The sequence below is a fragment of the Notothenia coriiceps genome, unplaced genomic scaffold (assembly GCF_000735185.1).
Source record: "Notothenia coriiceps isolate Sejong01 unplaced genomic scaffold, NC01 NC01_scaffold00017074, whole genome shotgun sequence".
Taxonomy (NCBI): Eukaryota; Metazoa; Chordata; class Actinopteri; order Perciformes; family Nototheniidae; genus Notothenia; species Notothenia coriiceps.
In genome coordinates, this window is record NW_011349775.1 from 461,909 (window position 1) to 482,963 (window position 21,055).

Sequence of the window (21,055 nt, forward strand, 5' to 3'; positions counted from 1 at the left end):
CTAGGAGTCCAGGTGGTCATAGACTGGGCTCAGGTCGAACGAACGACAAATACGGGTCTGGGGGTTAGCGAGCGGTCGGTGGTCGTCTCTTCTGTTTATTCTTAATTGAAGTTATTAGTTGTACACTTGTTATGGTGTTTTGTCACCGATTTAAGATAACTATAATGTAGATCTTCCCAGAATCAGGCTCGCCCCCCAATCTGTGTGTTATTACTAAATGGTACGTCAACCTTTATCAAGTACTACGGTTTCGTCACTCTCATTACTTATTGAATTATTAACTGCCCAAATTAAGAAACCCGTGTTCAAATAAGGGACAACTCAGGGTTGGACAACCCACTGCCCGGGGTGAACCCCATCTGTTCCGGGGGCACTTTCCGAAGTACTTAAAACAGCTCTAAAGGACGGTCGTACACCCGACGCACTCCGGGTGGCTCTCGCCCGATCAACGATAGGGTCTGCATGCAATTACGAACACGAAGGACGGGTCTCCTTATTATTTGGTTGAGACTTTACAATGCTTATTAAAGAGGCATAATCCAATATAAGGTAGGACCACCGTCCCTTCGTGTACGCTTATTGCCGACAGACCTTATACTTGATGGTGCGAGGGAGGCCACTGAGTCGTCGGCTGGACGACCTCTTAGCTGTTTAAGTACTTCGGCGGGTAGGCCCGGGAAACAGATGTCACCCCCGGTATTTGTGTCCACCGCTGGTAGTTGTCCCTGATTTGGACAGCGGTTTTCGATTGGGGCGTTAAGCTAATGCAATGAAGGGGTAGATGGAGGCGAAACCGAGTAGCTTGATGGAGTTGACGTACGATTGGAGTACCAGCACAGAATTAATATTAAGAGGTCTGATTCTGAAGATCGTAACTATACGTTACTTAATGTGACTCACCACCCATTAACAAGTGTACTACTAATACTTCAATTAAGGAATAAAAGAAGGAGGGAGGCACCACGACGTCCTCCAGCCAGTTCGTCGTCGTACCTAGCCCCCCAGTCTATGTACACTGACTCCTAGCGAGGTGGCTGTGTTGCGTGTGCAGGTGTCTGGCAGATGAAGATGGCGCTCACATGTGCGGGCATGGTGACACCTCCATTGTGTGTGTTGTGTGTTGGTGTTGTGGGTTGTGTGTGTGTGTGTGTGTGTGTGTGTGTGTGGTGTGTGGGGTGTGTGTGTGTGTGTTGTGGTGTATTTTTCATTTCCGAGAACGGGGTAATGAACACAGAGAGAAATCATAAAAACACAAGAGGTGACGAAATTCAACACAGTTTTTCGAGAAAATCCAAGAGTATGGACGGACCACGACGTCGTGGAGAAAAGGTGGGAGACAAGACGTTTGGTCTCGGGGTCAGACGAGGAAACTAATGCCGATCGACCGGGCGGAGACAACACTACCAGGGTGAATAATCTACAGGGCGGGGAATCGGAAGCGTATGTTACAGCAACCTCGATATCGGTTATCTTCACCGTCACAGACTGTATGACACGATTGGATACCTATGGTCAAAGATTTACCGGGAAGTCAAATCAGGATCAGGAGAATAGATACTCAGAGGGAGAGCGAGGAACAAAAGACGTCGGAACCTCGAATAGTTTAGGAAAGGGGAGGGACGTCACATAACCAATACTGGATTTCTTCAACTTTACAAGGACTGGTTTTGTAAGTATTTTTTTAGAGAAGGCAGTCTATTATCTGTCCGTGTCCGACTGCGTGACACGTCTGTCTTTGTCTGTTGTCCTCAGGTGGAATAGTCCCCCTAGTGAGCAGAACGAATGCTTGTCTTAATTCGAAACCTGTAAACAGTTTACGACTTTAAATAACACCAATCCTAACCCGGTATACCTTCACTCGTCTCTCGAAGTCTCATACAATCCCGGTCCTTTAAGCATAGTGGAACAAACGACGTCACTTTACAGAAGATTTAGAAGTCTGCAGATTTTGTCAAAGCTCGAGAAGTCACAGGAGGCCCCAACGACACGTCCACAGACCTCTACTTCTACCACGGAGTGTACACCGCGCTCACTGTGGAGGTAACACACACACACACACACACACACACACACACACACACACACACACACACACACACACACATACATACATATATATATATAAAATAAGGCTTTGCATTTTGTGTCTCTTTTCAGTATTTTGTGTCTCCATGCTTTAATGTTCAAAAAGCTCTTTATTTTTCTCATACTGCCTGTGCTGCAGCACCTCTTTTCACCCTCTGTCTGAAACCAGAGCCCAGTCTGCTCTGATTGGTTAGCTGGCCGGCTCTGTTGTGATTGGTCAACTACTAGATGTCCCGCCCCTTAGCCTTTGCATACAATGTGTTGGAGCTATAGCCAATAGAAGTGCAAGTGTTACATATTGATGTAACTATTGATACAGGTTTTTCTAAATGGCCCTTCAGTTTAGTCCTAGTCCTCTTATCTACTGCGTCTCCTCTCGCTCCCTTGTCTCCTGCAGCCTTGGAGCTTTATCAATCTTTCCCCTCTGCAGTGTATTGGTATGACCTAAGAAGTTGATGTGTCTTGCCCAAAACGTTCATAAAACAATCTCTTCTTCAGATAATAACAGGACAGAGCTGACGCACTGTGTCAGACAGAAAAGACAACCAGGAGTCCATCTTATCAGGTGGATGATCACTCTCTGCTACAAACAGAATTAGCTTCGACATGTTGTCAAATGCTGATTATTGTGTTAGGATTGGGCATATGAGTGAGCAAGAGAGCTTCAGAGTTGTTAGGCCAGGAAATGTATCACCTTGTTGCTGCAGTGAAATGTCTTCTAAATCTTCAACGTCTAAAATCAGTTCGAGCTCTTCAGTGTCCTCCTTGTCTTCTGAGTCCTTGCTCCAAAGGTTTCTTAACATCTATGGTCCGGAAGTAAACAAAGGAGTCTAATGAAAGCAGAGAAACTCCCTCTGAAGGGGATTTTAGCCTTTGCAGACCATTTACATGCACTAAAACCTATAGAACATACTAAATCTGGGGTGTCAAACATTCAGTAAAAACCGTCCCACCATAGGGTCCAATCCGGCCCGTGGGACGACTTTGCAAAGTGTAAAAACGACAGAGAAGACATTCAGTGCATTTTCAAAACGTGTATGAATACATGTTGTACATTTACAAGGCAAGAGGATAACTTAACCTTCTTCCTTAATAGTTCCCACTTTAGTCTGTATGGTGGTGTGTCAGGATTACTACACAGATGTGGAAATGAATGTTAAATATTTTCTAGCTCTCGCTTAATCTTCACCGTGTGTTTCTTAGACGTGTGTTTCTTTACCGTGTGTTTCTTTACCGTGTGTTTCTTTACCGTGTGTCTCTTCACCGTGTGTTTCTTTACCGTGTGTTTCTTTACCGTGTGTTTCTTTACCGTGTGTTTCTTTACCGTGTGTTTCTTAGACGTGTGTCTCTTCACCGTGTGTTTCTTTACCGTGTGTCTCTTCACCGTGTGCCCTGTCTGCAGGCAGTGCTGCTGGAGATCAGGCAGTGGATGGACGCTCACCCCCGGGAGGTGCTCATCCTCTCCTTCAGTCACTTCCTGGGCCTGAGCCCGGAGCTGCACATGCTGCTGATCAGCACCATCCGCAGCGTGTTCGCCTCCAAACTCTGCCCCAAAACGGTGAGACTCCTCCTGCAGAGGATAATCATGAAATCTGCATGCTTCTTCTGTCAATGACCTACAAAGTCAATGCACGGTTGCAAATAGACCCATAAAGAAAGGACGCAGAATTCATTTGCATGTTTCTCTGAAAGGATACAACACTTGTGGTGCTGTAAATGCATAAAACAAGTGCTCGCTCTTTTGGTTACTATTTAATAAATATATTTGAATACCTTTTGGTCTATAGAGGACATTTTGTATACCCATTAAGCTGATTTGAGGTTATATGTGAAATGATTGTCACTGTTAACAATAATAAGTTATAGATTTTTTGCGATTGTTGTCGGTTGAAGATTTTTTTATATCGTGTTCCTGGAAAAAATCTAAATATTAAAAAAAAGATGTGCACAGTGCATACCAAAAATATTTAAAAAAACAGAAAATATGTACAATATAGTTGAGAAACACTTACACATAATGAAACAATAAATAAAAATAATAATAATTACAATATAATCAAATAAAAAAGACAACAAGGGAGAAGAAAGGATAATCTGGTCTATTAATTTGAATAACAGCAATCTTATTATCTTATATTCTTTAATAATATTTCAGGAGGTGTTGACCCTGCGTAACCTGTGGGCCCGGGGCGGTGTCATCGTGTCCTATGAACACGTGCTCTCCTGCAGCAGCGCCGACCTCTGGCCTCACATCCCGTACTGGTGGGCCAACAAGTGCCGAGCCGAGGAGCTCATCCAGGAGTTCGAGAGCCGCAAGCAGAGCGGCAGGCCAGGTAAATAAAAACACGCTGGAAAGATGTATTACTCTGGGGTAACGGCATCTATACTCAAGTTAAGGTTCATTAAACTGTGGATTTCCTACTGTTAACAAACTATGCCAGCGTAATTAAGAGTGGAAATGAATCCCACTAATTTCTTTATGAAGTTTTATAAAAATTAATCTTTTTAAAATACAATAAATAGAAAACTAAAATTATAAGTAATTTTGGAGAAACCAGCTCGAGTGCGCTAGAATTTGAAAACACACAGCCGGAAAAAATCTGCCACTTCCTTACAGAGCCCCTCCTCCAACACACACGAACGCACACATGACCAATGAGGGCACGAGATAAGTTTGTGCACAGATGGAAAGCTGACAGGCAGGTAGGCCATCCAGTTATTTTAGCCGGGGCAGCTCAGATGATTGGTCGTGCTTTGTACAGTTCTACGGCTTCCACTGATGACATTTTCTTATGGTTTTTTGTCAAAGCACTTCAGATATTCATTGCTATCGGGATGTTAAGAGTATTCCATGGAATATAACAAAAAGTGTATCTCGAGCCGGTTTCTCAAACTTACCTACCCTACCTTTTAATATAATAAAATATGTTATCATTATTTCTATGGTTATTATTACTGTATTTCTTTTATATTAATAATACAAAAATCCTTGAGGTATTTATATTTTCATTTAAAAAACAACAACAAGTAATTTGCACATTTTATAATGTGTGGAGGGTGGGTTTTTTATTGTATTTATTTAATTGTTGTTTGTTTTGTAAGGGAACTGTATGTGTGTACTTTTCATGTGGTGTTTTGTATGTGCCAACTTTGCCCACAAATGTGTCATTTTGATTTCCATACTGTATGTTTCAGGGGGTTTCTTCGTCACAGGCATGAACCTGACGGAGGACCTGAAGTACATCTGCACCCACCCCACAGAGTCCCTGAAGGACCTGGTGATGTCCACCTACCCCCCCCTGCTCAGCTGGGTGCAGCAGCAGAGCCCCGGCTGTGGGGAGGGCTCGCTCAACATCATCGCCGGAGACTTCGTCACCGAGAGCGGCTTCGTGCCCACCGTCGTCTCTCTGAACGAGAAACTGCTGAAACACTCCTCATGACTGCTCTCCAATAATTAAACACACACACACACACACACACACACACACACACACACACACACACACACACACACACACACACACATGGGAAGAACCACGGCATGTTTAGTGGCAGAGAACGGACTTGAATTATTATTTTCAATATAAAATGCACTGATAAGGAGGATGTATATTTTAGACTTTTTAATATTTCCACTTTTGTTTACATTCACTATTTATGCAAATGTACTCCTGTATCAGATTTCACGAGTCGCCAGAGTTTTATGTTACCAGAGCAATAATAGTAATAACAACAACAACGCAACTAATCTCACCTTTTACTTTTTAAGTAAGCACAAGCGGTATTCAAGCAGCACATGTGATTGTAACGTAGGTCACACACTTTTATAAATCTGACGTGTCGGCAGCAGCTAGGTATACTGTATTTATCCTCAGAGAACGTAGAGTAGACTTTACACTCATGCAAAATGCATGGAAAACTTATTTGCATGAATCCAACCTCTGACTGTTTTACTCACTCAACAGGTGAGGCCTTGTTTTAAATAATGCTGCGCCGCTGTGCCTGTGGAGATGAGCTTTTCAAATAAACATGAGCGTTTTTAATCGAGTCCTTTTGTTTTATTTCATGACAATCAGCCGTCAAAGATTCCCCTTGGGGATTAATAAAGCTTCTTTAATAATGTCCACATAAGTACATTAGTCGCATGTTAGGACGTAACAACAGCAGTTAGTAGAGCATGAATTAAATAAGTGAACGCTTCCTGCTGGTGATTTAAGACAGTCAGTTTCATTGGCAAAGTTTCTCTGTTCCCGTACTTGCTTCTGCTATTCGTATCATATCAGTGTACAATATATATAATGACAATTACCAGCATATATAATCTGTATACCAAGCTTCAGCGGACATGCATATACAACAGGTTCACAGGGCTTTGTGTAGCTGAGTTTCAGTCAGCTGGTTTAGGTACACATGAGTCTCTGTGGTCTTTCAGGTCTAACCACATCCTGAAAAGCATCAAAGTGCTTTAATCTATTCCCTATTTTATGTTATTCTTTTCTACTCTACTTTTAATACCTATTTTATTGCATTATATTCCCTTATTCTCTTTTTTATTCTTTATTTTATAACTTCTACTCACTTTTTTACCCTCTGTTTGGTTATGTACTAGTACTTTTTTTATTCTATATTGAATTCCTCTCTATTTTATATGATATTTTCTATATTCTCAGTTATAATTTTTTTCTTCTCGAATTTCTTCTTTTCTAATTTCAATGTTATCTATCTGAACATGCTGCATGATGTTAGCCCCGCCCCTTCCTGACGTCATAGCCACGAGTTTCCGGAAGTTTAAACAGTGTTCAAAGACACGTATTAATATTCCACAGAAAGAGAACAAAAACTAAGTCACGTGCTTTACCTGCAGAGGATTCTCACAACACCTGAAATACCAACAGACTGCAGGAATGAGGAACCTCCTACCCCGCAGTGTGTGTCTCTCTGTGTGTGTGCGTGTGTCGTGTGTGTGTGAGTATGTGTGAGCAAGGTGGATGGGGTTAAAGGGACCAGATAAAGGAAGTAATACATTGTTTATTCCCGGTTTTTGAGTTTCTCCTGCAGTCATGAGTAAGATGAGCTGCAGCCCGGACTGGATGTCCTCTCTCCCGGAGGAGCTGTGGGACACGCCGCTCACGGAGCTCGCCATACCGGGTAAATATTTCACATTATGCAGGGGTTAGTAATAATACAAGTATATCACTGTTTTTATTGTGTTGTGTCTTATATATATTACTGTTGCATTGTTGAAGGGGTTTCGTTGCCATAACTACACTGTAGCTACTGTGTTAATGACAATACAACCTTTGAGTTTGAATCTTGAAAGTATTTAGATATTTTATTCAAGTTAAAGCAGCGGTGGATAGTAACTAAGTGGGCTACATTTACTCAAGTACTGTGGCCAGTGGTGGATAGTAACTAAGTACATTATTCAAGTACTGTTGCCAGTGGTGGATAGTAACTAAGTAGGCCTACATTTACTTAAATACTGTAGCCAGTGGTGGACATTAACTAAGTACATTTACTCAAGTACTGTAACTAAGTACATGTACTCAAGTACTGTAGCCAGTGGTGGATAGTTACGAAGTACATTTACTCAAGTACTGTAACTAAGTACATTTAATCAAGTACTGTAGCCAGTGGTGGATAGTAATTTAGTACATTTACTCAAGTACGTTACTTAGGTACCATTTTGGGGGACTTGTACTGGTTTGGGGAGTAATGGATTACTTGTAACTGGATTTTGTAATCAGGATTTAAAAAAATAGACCTATTCCCTTGCAGTTACATAAAATAAAACGTTTAATCAGATTACTTTTAAATGTTTTGAAATGGGGATTACAACCAGGATTACAATGTAACGGTACATTTTAAAGTACAAATGTAAATATTATTGGGAGACATAGAGCTTGATTATTCTTTTTGGTTTAAATGTAGGCAACTTTTTCCTATTCTGTAGGCGTATCCTATCAGAGGACACATTTCACACAAGGGACTTTTAAATCTTAAACGATGATTCAAATGTGTTTCTGCAGGGAGCCATGATGCGATGAGTTACTGCCTCGACATCAACTCTCCGCTGGTCCCGTCCGAGTCCGACTGCTTCAGGATCCTCGACGGACTGTTCTACTGTTTCACCAGACCCACCATCTTCAAATGGGCCACAACACAGGTACTGTATAACGTGGGTTGATGCTCGGAAGTCAAAATAAATACAAAAACTATAATAATAATAATAAAAATAGATAAATGAATAATAATCATACAGATGAATACAAATAATTATACAAATAATAATAAAACATATAATTATAATACAAAATAATAGAACAAATTATAATAATATAATTAATTAATAATAAAACTATAAAATAATAAAATAACTAAAATAATAACAAAAATAATAATAATACAGTTATAAAATAATAAAATAACTAAATAATAACAAAAATAATACAAATTAAAAACGTCACTTCTGTACGTTTAAGCTAATTTACTTACCTTATCCTTTCTTTTTTTAGTTTGTTTCTTCAAAGTATTCACATATTTTAAGTCGTTTTGGATAAAACCTAAATGAACTGAATGAAGTAAAATATAATAAAAAATGTATTTCCATGTTTTATGATTTGTTCCCTCTTTGCAGGACAAAAGCATCGAGGAGCAGCTCTCCATGGGGATCCGATACTTCGATCTCCGCGTTGCACACAAACTAAAAGACCCCTCCAGCGACCTTTACTTCACGCACATCATTTACACTCATCTAACCGTCCTGGTGAGTTGAATTATCTTATTGGTTAAACTCTCAGTTTGGGTTTTAATTCCAGATCCACATTAAAAGTTTCTCTTTTCAGGAAACGCTGTCCTCTGTTGCCCTGTGGCTGAACTCTCACCCGAAGGAGGTCGTTATTCTCGCCTGCAGCCACTTTGAGGGAATCAGCGACGAACTGCACCAGTCTTTTATCTTCTCCTTGAAGAAGATGTTCGGGTCGAAGCTCTGCCCCCACGAGGTGAGCTTCCCTTTCTACGGTGCCTCTAAAATGTGCAGAGAAAGCACCTGGAAACACATTTTACAGCACTTGTATATAATATTATATAACTCTGAAAGTAATTGAAAAGCAAACCAACTAAACATGGTCAGTGTTGGACTGTCTTAATATTATACAGTGTATCAGAGATTAGATCAATAACCAGCTCAGAGCATATCATTCATTTCAGCATGGATGGATAATTGATCAGGCTAATGGATCATTTCAGGGTCTAACGATTAAAAGTAGAAGCAAAACCAACGCACACACATAAAAAACGACCACTAAGAGACGCAGAGCTACATCAGAGACACAGAAAGACCTTGAGTGATGAGAAAACACCACACAGTGTATGTGCTGTAGAGGGGAAATGGGAGAACGACAGCATTTTTTAATACATATATGGAGTGTTACGAAGAGATATCCAGAATCTCCTTTGTAAAAACCTTTGAGTCCAATATGTGTCACCTTGTGTGAATCTATACTGTCCTGCTTTTCACTGAATCTCCCCACAGTGATATATAAAGGTCAATCTTATCTTCTCTTATCTTCTGTCAACACATTAAAACCAGAATGCTGAGCTCACATTTCAGTTCTGGGAAGGTCTGCAAATGAGCACATATTAAGAGAATGCCTCGTTTGCATATTCAAACATAGCATTTCAGAAAACTCATTATACAAAATAGAATTCTTCTTAAAGTCAGTAATGAACCGGGGAAGTTTCATGATGATGTCTGTTATTTTATTTTGTATTCACCTGTAGTGTCTCCTCCTCAGGTTTGTGTGGCCCCCACACTGCGCAGCCTCTGGGCCGCGGGGCAGCAGGTCATCCTCTCCTACGACTCCCAGCATCCATTGCGGCATCCGGAGCTTTGGCCGGACATCCCGTACTGGTGGGCCAACCAGCACACAGCGAAGGAGGTCATCAGTTACCTTGACTGGAACAAAGAGCAGGGCCGCCCAGGTGAGGCTGGGAGAGAAACTCCCTCTGGAGAGGACAGGGATTTGAGCCTTTGAAGACCATTTACATGCACTAAAACCTATATTACACACTACAGAATCAGAACAGGTTTATTACCAGGTAGGTTGACACGTACGAGGAATTTGACTTGATGTCGTGGTGCATACATAAAAGTAAAACAAAAATAAAAAACACAGAGAACTATTTAAAGAAAACTTTAATAACATAAACAATAATAAAAATATAGTAAAATAAAGTAAAAATATATATATAATACAAATAATAATTAAAGAAATTATTTAAAAAAAAAAATTTAATCCAGTAATGTTCAGGATCGAGGAATATATGTTCTCAATGAATACATCTTATCCCAGTGTCTGTAGCATGACTGCAATTCACAGCTTAAACTGCAGTCGGCATCATTAAGCAAGTCTTTGCTGTAACATGAGTTATAAAAGGACTGTTTGACTTGCTGCAGAAAAGTGTAGGTGGAAACTCTTTGAGAAGCCCGAAAGCACTGAACCACCTCCCACAATTCAGTGTGATTACGAGCCCACTCCTCCAGTCCAGATACTTGTGAATATTAAAGCTTTAAATCGAGGTGCAAAAAGAATCTCTGACACGACCAGAACTTAAATAGTATTTCTTTGTAATGTTTCCTCCTCTGGGGGAATGAGAGAGATGAGTGCACTTAATCTGTCGGATTAGAGTTGGTGTCCAAATCATTGTTTCTAAAAATGAACTAAAAAAGAAAAAGAATGTTGGTTTGAATATAAGAGCTGGTTGAGACAGTCCAATAACTGAAAGCTCAGTCTGAAAATAAATACCATCTGCCGTCCCTTTGAGTGTGTTGAGCAAGACGCTGGACTCTGTGCTGCTTCAGGCGAGCTGCAAATAGCTGAAATCCTCCATCTCTGTCTCAGAGGTGCAGCTACACCCTCTGCAGTATCACCGTTACAGTTTGAATGAAAGCTGATGGAGTCTACTGAGAAACAAGGCTTCTGGTTTCAGACCTTTGATAATGTTATTTCCAATGATTCAGACATTGTGGGGTACAGAAGCACAGAGATGCCATCTGTCTGGTCGGAAATCTAATTTTTAAACTACATCCCCCAGCCGTCCCCGCTCCCCTCGAGCCTGGATGTCATCAGCCCCCCCGGTCTGCTCCTCAGCTCCCAGCCCTCACTACGTAGACCTCACACTGTAACTATACACCGACTCTGTCCCCGGGGTCCACGCTAAGGGTCTTCTCCATGACATAGACGGCAACCATTGCAGCAATTTAATTAATCCACATGGGGGGGGGGGGTGATTGCAAGCTGTTGTTTTCCTGTGGTTGAACAAAAGGGGAGGTGAAGGTGAGGTGGATAGCTGAAGGGGGCAGGAAACGAGGGATAGGCTGCTTCAAAGTGGAGGGTTATAATGGGCCAAGCTTCTACTGTGTATACAGAATGTACAAGGAGCTGCCTGGCTGCTGCCTTAAACACTTGTAGAGAAACCAGCAGAAAGTGGCCCTCCTTGTTAAGGCTGGTAGCATGTAGCGATACATATCAGTGTAAACATCTCAGTCTCTTTCTGATGAATGCACATAATGGCTGTTTACATGCAGGCGCAGGGAGCAACAAGGTGACAGCATGGAAAAGGATTCAGCCACAGGGAATGCTTCCACTTTCCCTTGTTAGGTCCCTCTGTTCAGTCTCAGTGCTGGAGGTGCATGAAGTCAGCGTTCTGCTCATGATCATATTTATTTTGTTGCTAAGGCTCCTCTGTTAGACGCCCTATGCAGGATTAATTGGAAATGTAGATAAATAGATATCTCTGCTGTCTAACATTAGAACAAGGGCAGTTCAACACAGAAAGGAAGGTATTCCTTTATTTAATATATTATATAAATGCAGTTAGCCCAATTTTTAGAGTTTATTATACTGTACTGGATTAATATTATTGATGTAGTGATGAGTGAGCAGATGCCTGTAACTTTAGTTGAGTCAAAATGTAAGTATTTCCTGCTGAAATGTGAAGTACCGATTATGGGCAACGCACCGATTAAAAATGTGTGCTCGCTCTGTGATATTTGCATGTCAAATTAAACCAAACTGAACGAAAATGATCTCGCTGCAGTAGTTTTGCATAAACTGATGAACAACTGTGAGGACTCAAGTGAGTATATCTCAAATAATATCTTGCGTGTCTTCTTTGCCCAGTTTATATTGGGTGTTACCTATTTATATTTTTAAGGCTGTATTGGACTTCACTTTTTCCCCTTTTACATTCAACAAGAAACTTTGTTTTGTTTTATTCCTCACAAAGTTGCCCTGAATGGTGCAGCATCATGATCCTAAAGGAGGTATCCTCCTGTCACCTGCCCCACCCAGCCTGCTCCTCCTCTCCTGAGGGAGGCAGTCCCATGAGGGCAGAGCGCTGAGGAAGTGAAGTCACCATTTTAGGGCATGATCTAAACGGGAGTTACAAGAATAGGCTTCATTCTAATCGTCCTACGCAGAGCGACAGAGAAAGAGAGAAGCCCATTGTGTGCACTACCACACACTGAAGGTGTTTGTCCACTCTTTGTGTTTGAATGTTTTAGCTCAATCAAAAGTAACCTGAGTGCAAAGTGCTGTTCATGAATCAGTTTGAGGCTCAGGTCCATTTGTCGCTGCCTGAGCTCTGATTGATCATTTCGTATTCCCCCAGTGGGAGGAAAACCGAATCATTATTTGTAAAACATGAGAAATTCTCTCCATAACCTATAAAACGGAGCACTACTGCTAATGGAGCATGTCAATAACGGTTTGACATGTGCTCACTTCCTCTCAGCACCGTAATATGTTAGTGAGTACACACTTTGCAAAGCAGTGTGGCACATCCGATGATCTGGGACTAAACCACTCAGAACAGTGAGTTGGGTCGTGGGGAGGAAGTGCTGAAACATCACCATGCATTAAAGGTAGGATGCGCCTGTTAAGCTCTCATTACCGCTCAACAACACCTGCGGCCCCTGAAAGGCTCTCCAGTTAAAATGGTGGAGGAGAATCCCAGAGGGGCATTTGTGAAACGATTTTTACAGCGCACCATAAAACCTTATGTCATCAAGCGTGCAACCTGGCTCTGCCCTTTGTTCTCTGAAGCTTGTTCTTGTTCACCTGAATAGTGTTTATTTTATGCCTGAAAATGTGTCTTAATATCTAAGAAATTCTATCTTTTACATTCTTACATTTGATACTTTTTATATTGAGAAGTCAAACTATGTTCAATAGCTTGAAAAGGAAATGTATCAGCAACATAGCGTTTACATTTTTCAAAATAAATCTCTAAATTCAAGCTACATTGTGGATTTTATTAACCACAATGTTGCTCGAATTTGAAGATTTATTTTGAAAAATAGACTTCCAATTCCTCATAACATTACTTAGCTTCAGTAGCTGCAGGCCAAACTTGCATTGTTGCATTGTTGACATAAGAACTTGAACTATTAAATTACTTCACTTAAAATCAAGGAAAAATAAAAACAGTTTAATACACTAAAATAAATAAACAACTTAAACATGTTATTCTGTTATCTTGCCCCATGTTGCAGTAGATGTAGGCTGTGTTTGGAGGACGTACCTATGAAGAAGGTGTCAGGGGCTCCGTCCCCCGTCAGCAGCTCCACTGTGTTGGGGTCAAACCTGAGCCAGAGTCCCACCGCCAGCACCAGCAGGCCCGACAGCTGAGGAGCCACAGTCAGGTTACAATTACTCACTGTGGCAGGATATTAAAGAACACTGTTTGAAATTTGGTCTCTGGTTATTCTGAAGATTTAAATGATGTCTCTGGTTTGATGTTTCTGAGAAATCTCTTCACAGTTAAATATTGAGGCCCCTCTAGTTTTTATCTTTGGCTCTTCTGTTGATTAATATTCTGAATGTGCTGCTCTCATCTTTGTCTCCTCAGTGAAGTGGTTACTGGTGCCCACTGTCCCTTTTCTTCTCCTGTTTATCCCGAACAAACTGCTGCCAAAGATGTTAATGCATCAACTCTTTAGAGACTACAAGTGTAAGACCTGTTTAGACTCTCAAACAGATCATAGGCTGTAAAACCAGGAAAAACTTTTCCTCTGCTTAATGGCATGTAGTACAAATTAAGATAGGACATCAGGTGCAATGTTTTTCTCGACACTGAGACGTCATCACTGCTCCCTGGGTGAGTTTGACCAGAAATAAACCATCGATTGAAGCAGGTCTCACCCTCAGAAAGTGAATCCTTCTGACCTTAGACACAAAGAACATTCAGGTGTAAACTGCCCATGTTTAACATCGATACATATGAAGGGTTTTAATACTAAATATACTTTTGTGAATACATTTCTTGAATCATATGAATAACATGAGAGCAATATAGCAGCAGGTGGGGTGTATTAGTGGTTATTTCCTATTATAAGTTTTTATTTAGAGCAAAACAGTTGAGTTTTACAATATTTTACACAATAACTCCTGAACACATACTTTTTAATAAATAACAACCCTTAATGTTTCTTGATCTTCATTTTACAGATCAAATATCTGATAATACATGTAAATGTGATCATCTCAACCATTTTACTTTTAACCCTGATTCCTAAAAATAACATTCTAGGAGGAAAACACATGAACTAGGCAAGAGTAAAAATGATCGGAGAAGGAATACAGCAGATGGACAATCATAATAATCAGATCTTAACATCATAGCATCAATGGTCCACCTCCCATGGTGCATTGCAGCCGCCGGCTGTGCCAGCCTCACAGGGCCTGGTGATGTAACTCACACTAGCATTGGCTGCTTGTTTGGCTTTGCACCCCAAAATGACAGCGTAGTACTGTACGCCTCTTTTGGCCCAGACCACAACGGCCCTGCTCTCAGTCCCCAAACTGCGAGACAAAGAGGCCGCTGTGTGTCCGTGACACAAGAGATCGTTTACAGAGATTTGTCAATGCAACCGTCAAGATCCTATACACTGTATCATTTAGAAGTCAAACTCAAGCATCTATCTACAAGCACTGAGTCTGTCACGCATATTAACTAAGTCATTTTCTAGAACAAATTCCAAACATTGCCTAGTTCCAGCGCGTCACAGTGCTGCTTTTATTTGCTTTATGTGATAGTACATTTAATCTTTGAGTTTTGGACACTTTGTTCATGCAAAACTAACAATTTAAGCAAATCACCTTTGGCATGCAAACTGTGATGTCATTTGCTTCAGACATTTTCTTGACCAGAAGAATAACGAAACAATTGTTAGTTGCTGCCGATTCATTTATCGGTTATCTCTATTCTAATCGACATATTTCAACCCATTGCAAACTAATCTCGTGCTGAATTTACACAAAGGAGTCTTTGAACATGATACATGTAGGCATATCATGCAATGTGAGGTGGGATCATATACAAATAATTTGGCATTGATGTTGAGACTGCAAATAACAAATATTTTCTCGATGAATCGTTTGGTCTAGAAAGCATGTCCATCCCATTTTCTTGAAATCCAAGGAGATTTGTACAAATGTAATAGTTTTTTTTATCAGTCCACAGCTAAAATGATTCAGTTAAATGTAATATAAAACAGAGAAAAGGAATAAATCTCAATATTTGACCGGCTAAAAACTGCATTTTCTGTCATACTAATTTCATTCACTTCAATGTGTCCACTAATGGTTGCAGCTCCACTCTATTGGTTTGCAACCTGGGGGTCACGACCCCAAACGGGATGGACAATTCAGTGGCTGTCTACTTATTAAGAAATACAACAGACAACAAAGTAATAATCTTTTCTTTCAGTGTTTCACTGTTTAGTGGAACAGGTTTTATAGCTACACAACGAATAGTAGCTTTAATTGTGTGAGGGTTTCAAGCTAAAGTTTACCAAGCCTATATTCCCATCAGCTACACAGTTCAAAAGGAGAACCGACACAATGTCAGAGGATAATTCAGTGCAGAAAAAAATCCAAAGTGACTCCACAGCAGCCGGAGCCACAGGTAACCTTATCTGATCATAATGTTTCATAACAGACATAAACCTCCATGATGTTCCAAACACAGGTTAACCCTGTCTGTTAGAAACTCCCAGCACCAAGCCACTGTGCTGTGTGTGTGTGTGTGTGTGTGTGTGTGTGTGTGTGTGTGTGTGTGTGTGTGTGTGTGTGTGTATGTGTGTGTGTGTTACAGTACAACATAAAGCATGGGTATTAAAAGGGTTTGTACAGATTTAACCATTAATTATACATTGTAATAGATAGAGAGCACTTTAAGAGGTGTCATGGTTTATGATGGATTTAGATAAGAAGATGATGGATGGCAATAAAGCAATGATTTGAGTATTTAGGGAGCCATTCAGAGAGGAGTTTGCACAGAGCAGGTGGATGAACTCCCCCAGAGTAAAACGAAACCAAGTTAATTAAAAAAACATATCTAACAAAAGCAATAGACAGACATATCCTGCAGTGTTGAACATGTAAACACGACTCTGAGCCACAGCACTAACCGGTTTTCCACATGCAAACAAAGCTTAATAATTGTTTGTAATAAATCAAATAAATCGAAGAGAAATAGAATAAAAATGGCCACAATGTGCAAAACATTCGGGTGATTTTAAAATAGCGATAACGTTGTTTTCACGCGAAGTGAGTCGGACTTACCCAGAAGATGAAGTTGAAGATGAACAGCAGATATTTCACGCATTTCATCCCTCCCTGTACTTTGCTCATGATGTCTCCTGATTTGTCGATATTCCCGATTTCTGATGGCTGTTATTGTGCAGAGCCTCTTCCAGCTGGACATGAACCATGCAATGATGAGGAGTTGCACAGCGACACCATCCTAACAGCAGAACATGCGCACAAAGCTGCACACCACGCTCACGCCGCCCCTCCCTGCGCATGTGTGTGTGTGGTAGCCAAGGTGGGGTTCAGGGACGGGATAGGACCCCCGGGGGAGTCTCCGGGAGGTCCCCCAACACATGAGGAACAGCCTCGTTTTATTGTGTGATATCACTGCTTCACGTTTGGCAACATTAGAAATAAAGGGCATTGTCTTTTCAAATGTGAGTTACAGATAAACAACTTTAACAAATAAAAAATGCAACATTCTCTTTCACTATTTTATTTGTTTTATGTCCTATATATATATTCACGCGTTGCACTGTTGGAGGAGCCTGTGACTTACGTTTTTCATTGCCACATCTACACTGTAGCTAATGTGCACATGAAAATAAAGCCTTGAATCTTGCCCTTCACATCACATATTTGTGTGTGTGTATACACGAGGAAACATCACATTATATAACAATCTATGTGGGCAGGAGATAGAAAACTGGTAAAGAAAACTGCCATCTGTTTGCAGATTTTATTTCTTTCTGCACTTTTTAGTCACAGAAAAATACATGTGAGCGTCATGGGTTTCTCAGAACGGCAAGTCTGACTTAGTTTAACTAAAAGCAACAGTCTCACTTTGATTTATATCTCTATGACCTTTACATTAGAAGTTGGATTAGAGTTTATCAGCGCTTTTAATCCTGCAGATTTTAGGCCTACTGTCCATCCATCCATCCATCTTCTCCCGCTTATCCGTGGTCGGGTCGCGGAGGTAGCAGTTCCAGCAGAACTGCTACCTCCGCGACCCGACCACGGATAAGCGGGAGAAGATGGATGGATGGATGGACAGTAGGCCTAAAATCTGCAGGATTAAAAGCGCTNGCCCTAAGGTGCATACTTTACACACGTTCCCATATTTCCATAATAAACAGTGATGTCATTTGAAAAATACAGTAGGCCTAAAATCTGCAGGATTAAAAGCGCTGATAAACTCTAATCCAACTTCTAATGTAAAGGTCATAGAGATATAAGTCAAAGTACTTAGTTTAACTAAAAGCAACAGTCTCACTTTGACTTATATCTCTATGACCTTTACATTAGAAGTTGGATTAGAGTTTATCAGCGCTTTTAATCCTGCAGATTTTAGGCCTACTGTATTTTTCAAATNATCTACTCATTGCGCCCGTCAATTTTCCTCGGGTCCGACCGGGGGGACATGACTCCTTCACTTCTTCACTACTCCCATTTGTCCCGTCCGCTCCGCTCCCACTTTTATAAAGATGTGTTTATTGTATGTTCTCAAAGTGACCAGATTTGATGCGAATTCAACTTCAACTTAAAGAAAAATTATCTTCTCCGGTTTTGCATGCCCGCAGACCCCCCCCCCCCCCTAGGCGGACTCGTGAGGGTCATGCACAAAAAAACAGCGTTCACATGGATAGGATAGCTAAGCATAAGTGTGCACAGCTCATTATAGCACTACAACACATTTTTCTTGAATTTGTTAAGCTATAGTACCGCTAATCATATTTGTAGACAGGCAAGAAATGGATTAAATTGAGAAAAGTTTCATTGCGGAGGACCCCCTGTTTGTGTCCCCCCCAGCTTCTGAACCAAGTTACACCCTTGTGTTCATCACTTTATTGGCTGTAGGGCTAGTAAAAGTAAGGCAAGTTTTTAACTTTTGGTATGCAAGGTAAGATAAGAATATATCCACCTCCAACCACCAACAACAGAAAATGAAATAGGGAATGCGTAAAAAAAAGTAAAACTTGTGTGGCTTCTCAGGGTCCGACATCTAGATGGACGACCCTTGATGTGACTAAAAACATGTAATCCATGGAATAATTCAGCATGTCTGTCTAAGCTCATTTTTAAGTATCTATTTTGAGTGGATAGCGCTACTGATTGCAAGGATATTATGTCTATTTTTTAGCTGAGGGTACAGCAATTAGCCGAATCATTGGTTTAAGTTCATTCTTTACTTTACAGGCGCCTGTGTTTCATACTATTAAGCTGCTATCAACCGTAACTGGATTGTTAACCTGTTTATTTGTATTAACTTGAGGTCGGCATGACCTGCCCTTTTAAAAGTGTACAATTTCTGCTTCGTCAGCCTCTGATGTCTCGTGTTCATTCCAATGACGCGTTGCCACCTATCTACTCTATGCTATCTATCTAATCTATCTATCTATCTATCTATATATCTTATCTATCCTCCGCTTAGAGTGGCACCTGCGCAGTTTTTCAGGTTGATATGTGAAGCTCATTAGCTGCCAAGCATGTATTATAGCAAAATGTTTAGGGCAAAATATTAGAAGTGAGGGCTACTCTAAGCGTTAGGTCTACTGTAATCAGCCTCACTTTTAATAGTTTGGCAAAACATTAGCTGAGCACTAGTGTTTTTACAGTTGCTACCAGGCTTATTGGGATGTTATCGCTAGATATACGCGGGCATTGTTTTTGATATAATAAATTAACGGGCATTATTGTTTAGTTAAGGCATGTCAAGATGCAGCCCCATACTGTCTTGTCTCTCTCCTGCTAACTCATTGCAGATGGGCTGGCACTGAAGAAGAAGGGCACAGAGAGGAAACGCGTTGTAAGATGTTTATAAAGTTGCATTAAACATAATCATTACGCTGTAAATGGCATTTCAAGAAGTTGTGTTGAGTTGTAGTTGCGAAATTTGTGTTATTCTAGCATTTCTTGACACAAAGATTTTCGCGATTTTCTGCACGAATGTACTATCGGTTCAAATATGGGTTATACGGTCTCTTTTCATTATTTGAATAATCGGTCATCGGTATCGGCGCTTGACAAAGCCATATCGGTTCGATCGCTAATAACACTGTTTATGCCCCCTACGTGGACCCGCTCTGGGAAGGCACGCTACCATCAACAGCCTCCCGGGTAGACGCAACAAGACTCACGCCAGTTCTTCCTTCAGCAGTTCGGGACTGCTGCAATGAACCACCGCGACTGTGCGCTACTCTGCCTAAGTTGTTGTCGTGTGCTGTGCTGAAGCGGAATATCCTTGTCATTACTGTTGTATAGCTGTTATTCACTGTATTTATTATTATCTGTGTATTTATTCTTATTGATACGTTTCCCATCTATTTACCTTTATTTTTGTATAATTTATTATACTTCTGATAATTGTTTATATAACTGACTGTTCTGGTTAGACCCTCTTTAATTTTGTTACACTGTGCTTGCATTTTGTAATGACAGTAAAGTAATCTAATCTGTCTAAATCAGTCTTTTGATATTATCGTGGCTGTCTCCTGATAAATGAAGAGGATGTAGGCAGTGTTGTGTCTTATGATCCTCTCTGATTCTCTGGCAAGGGAACAGGGGGTCGCTGTTTCCCTCCCACATCAGTGCAACAAACAAAGGCAAACATGAGAAGCTGTTCTGTCAGAGCGAGGGAACCCGAGCTGACCCCCTCCGGCCGGAAGAGAAAACACAGAACAGCTTCATATGTCGCCTTCATTACAACAACAATTTGCATATTAACACAGAAACATGACACTCTCACCATCACAATTACAACATGAAAGATATATTTTGCAATTCTTTTTCTGTATTTTGCTCAAATATATTCATACATGTATTGTTACCCAGCTTTAGTGTTCATTAGGCCTGCAGGAGAGGTTTTGGAAATGTTTTGTTTTTGTTTCTGAATTATGAAGCATAGTATGCTGCTTTCTGTGCACAAACAGTGATATATAAATTAAGATCATTAATTATATCCATAGAGCCATGCCACCAGGACTTGCGCTTATGTAGGATGAAGATTTTTCCTGACCGTGCTTTCAAGACTTTGAAACTCAACACTCGGCAGTATAATTAAAGAGTGTAGCCTACTGTTTTTGATTGTTTTTAAACAATAAGAATCAAATGATTTATACGCTGTTAAACTGGTATATATTTTTTGTTAAATGTGCCAGTCAGTGACTTATCTCTGGTCACTGGCCCTAAGGTGCATACTTTACACACGTTCCCATATTTCCATAATAAACAGTGATGTCATTTGAAAAATACAGTAGGCTGATCGCGGGTACAAGCGGCCGAGATGGGTTTTCTCCGCAGGGTGGCTGGTGTCTCCCTTAGGGATAAGGTGAGAAGTTCGGTCATCAGGGAGGGACTCGGAGTTGAGCCGC

At 40.7% G+C, this 21,055-nt stretch overlaps 2 protein-coding genes across 2 annotated transcripts; both read left to right on the top strand.

The window, feature by feature from the left end:
* The first annotated feature begins 1,299 nt into the window (after nt 1–1,299).
* Nucleotides 1,300–6,115, top strand: LOC104950123 (PI-PLC X domain-containing protein 1-like). Its single transcript, XM_010776597.1, has 5 exons — nt 1,300–1,356; nt 1,936–2,040; nt 3,488–3,643; nt 4,241–4,418; nt 5,281–6,115. The coding sequence occupies exons 1-5, from the start codon at nt 1,300–1,302 to the stop codon at nt 5,523–5,525; spliced, it is 741 nt and encodes a 246-aa protein (XP_010774899.1). The 3' UTR covers nt 5,526–6,115.
* A 745-nt stretch (nt 6,116–6,860) lies between these two features.
* LOC104950124 (PI-PLC X domain-containing protein 1-like) lies at nt 6,861–12,490 on the top strand. The gene is made up of 6 exons (XM_010776598.1): nt 6,861–7,233; nt 8,115–8,251; nt 8,723–8,851; nt 8,931–9,086; nt 9,882–10,068; nt 12,441–12,490. The coding sequence occupies exons 1-6, from the start codon at nt 7,146–7,148 to the stop codon at nt 12,488–12,490; spliced, it is 747 nt and encodes a 248-aa protein (XP_010774900.1). The 5' UTR covers nt 6,861–7,145.
* The last annotated feature ends 8,565 nt before the right edge of the window (nt 12,491–21,055 follow it).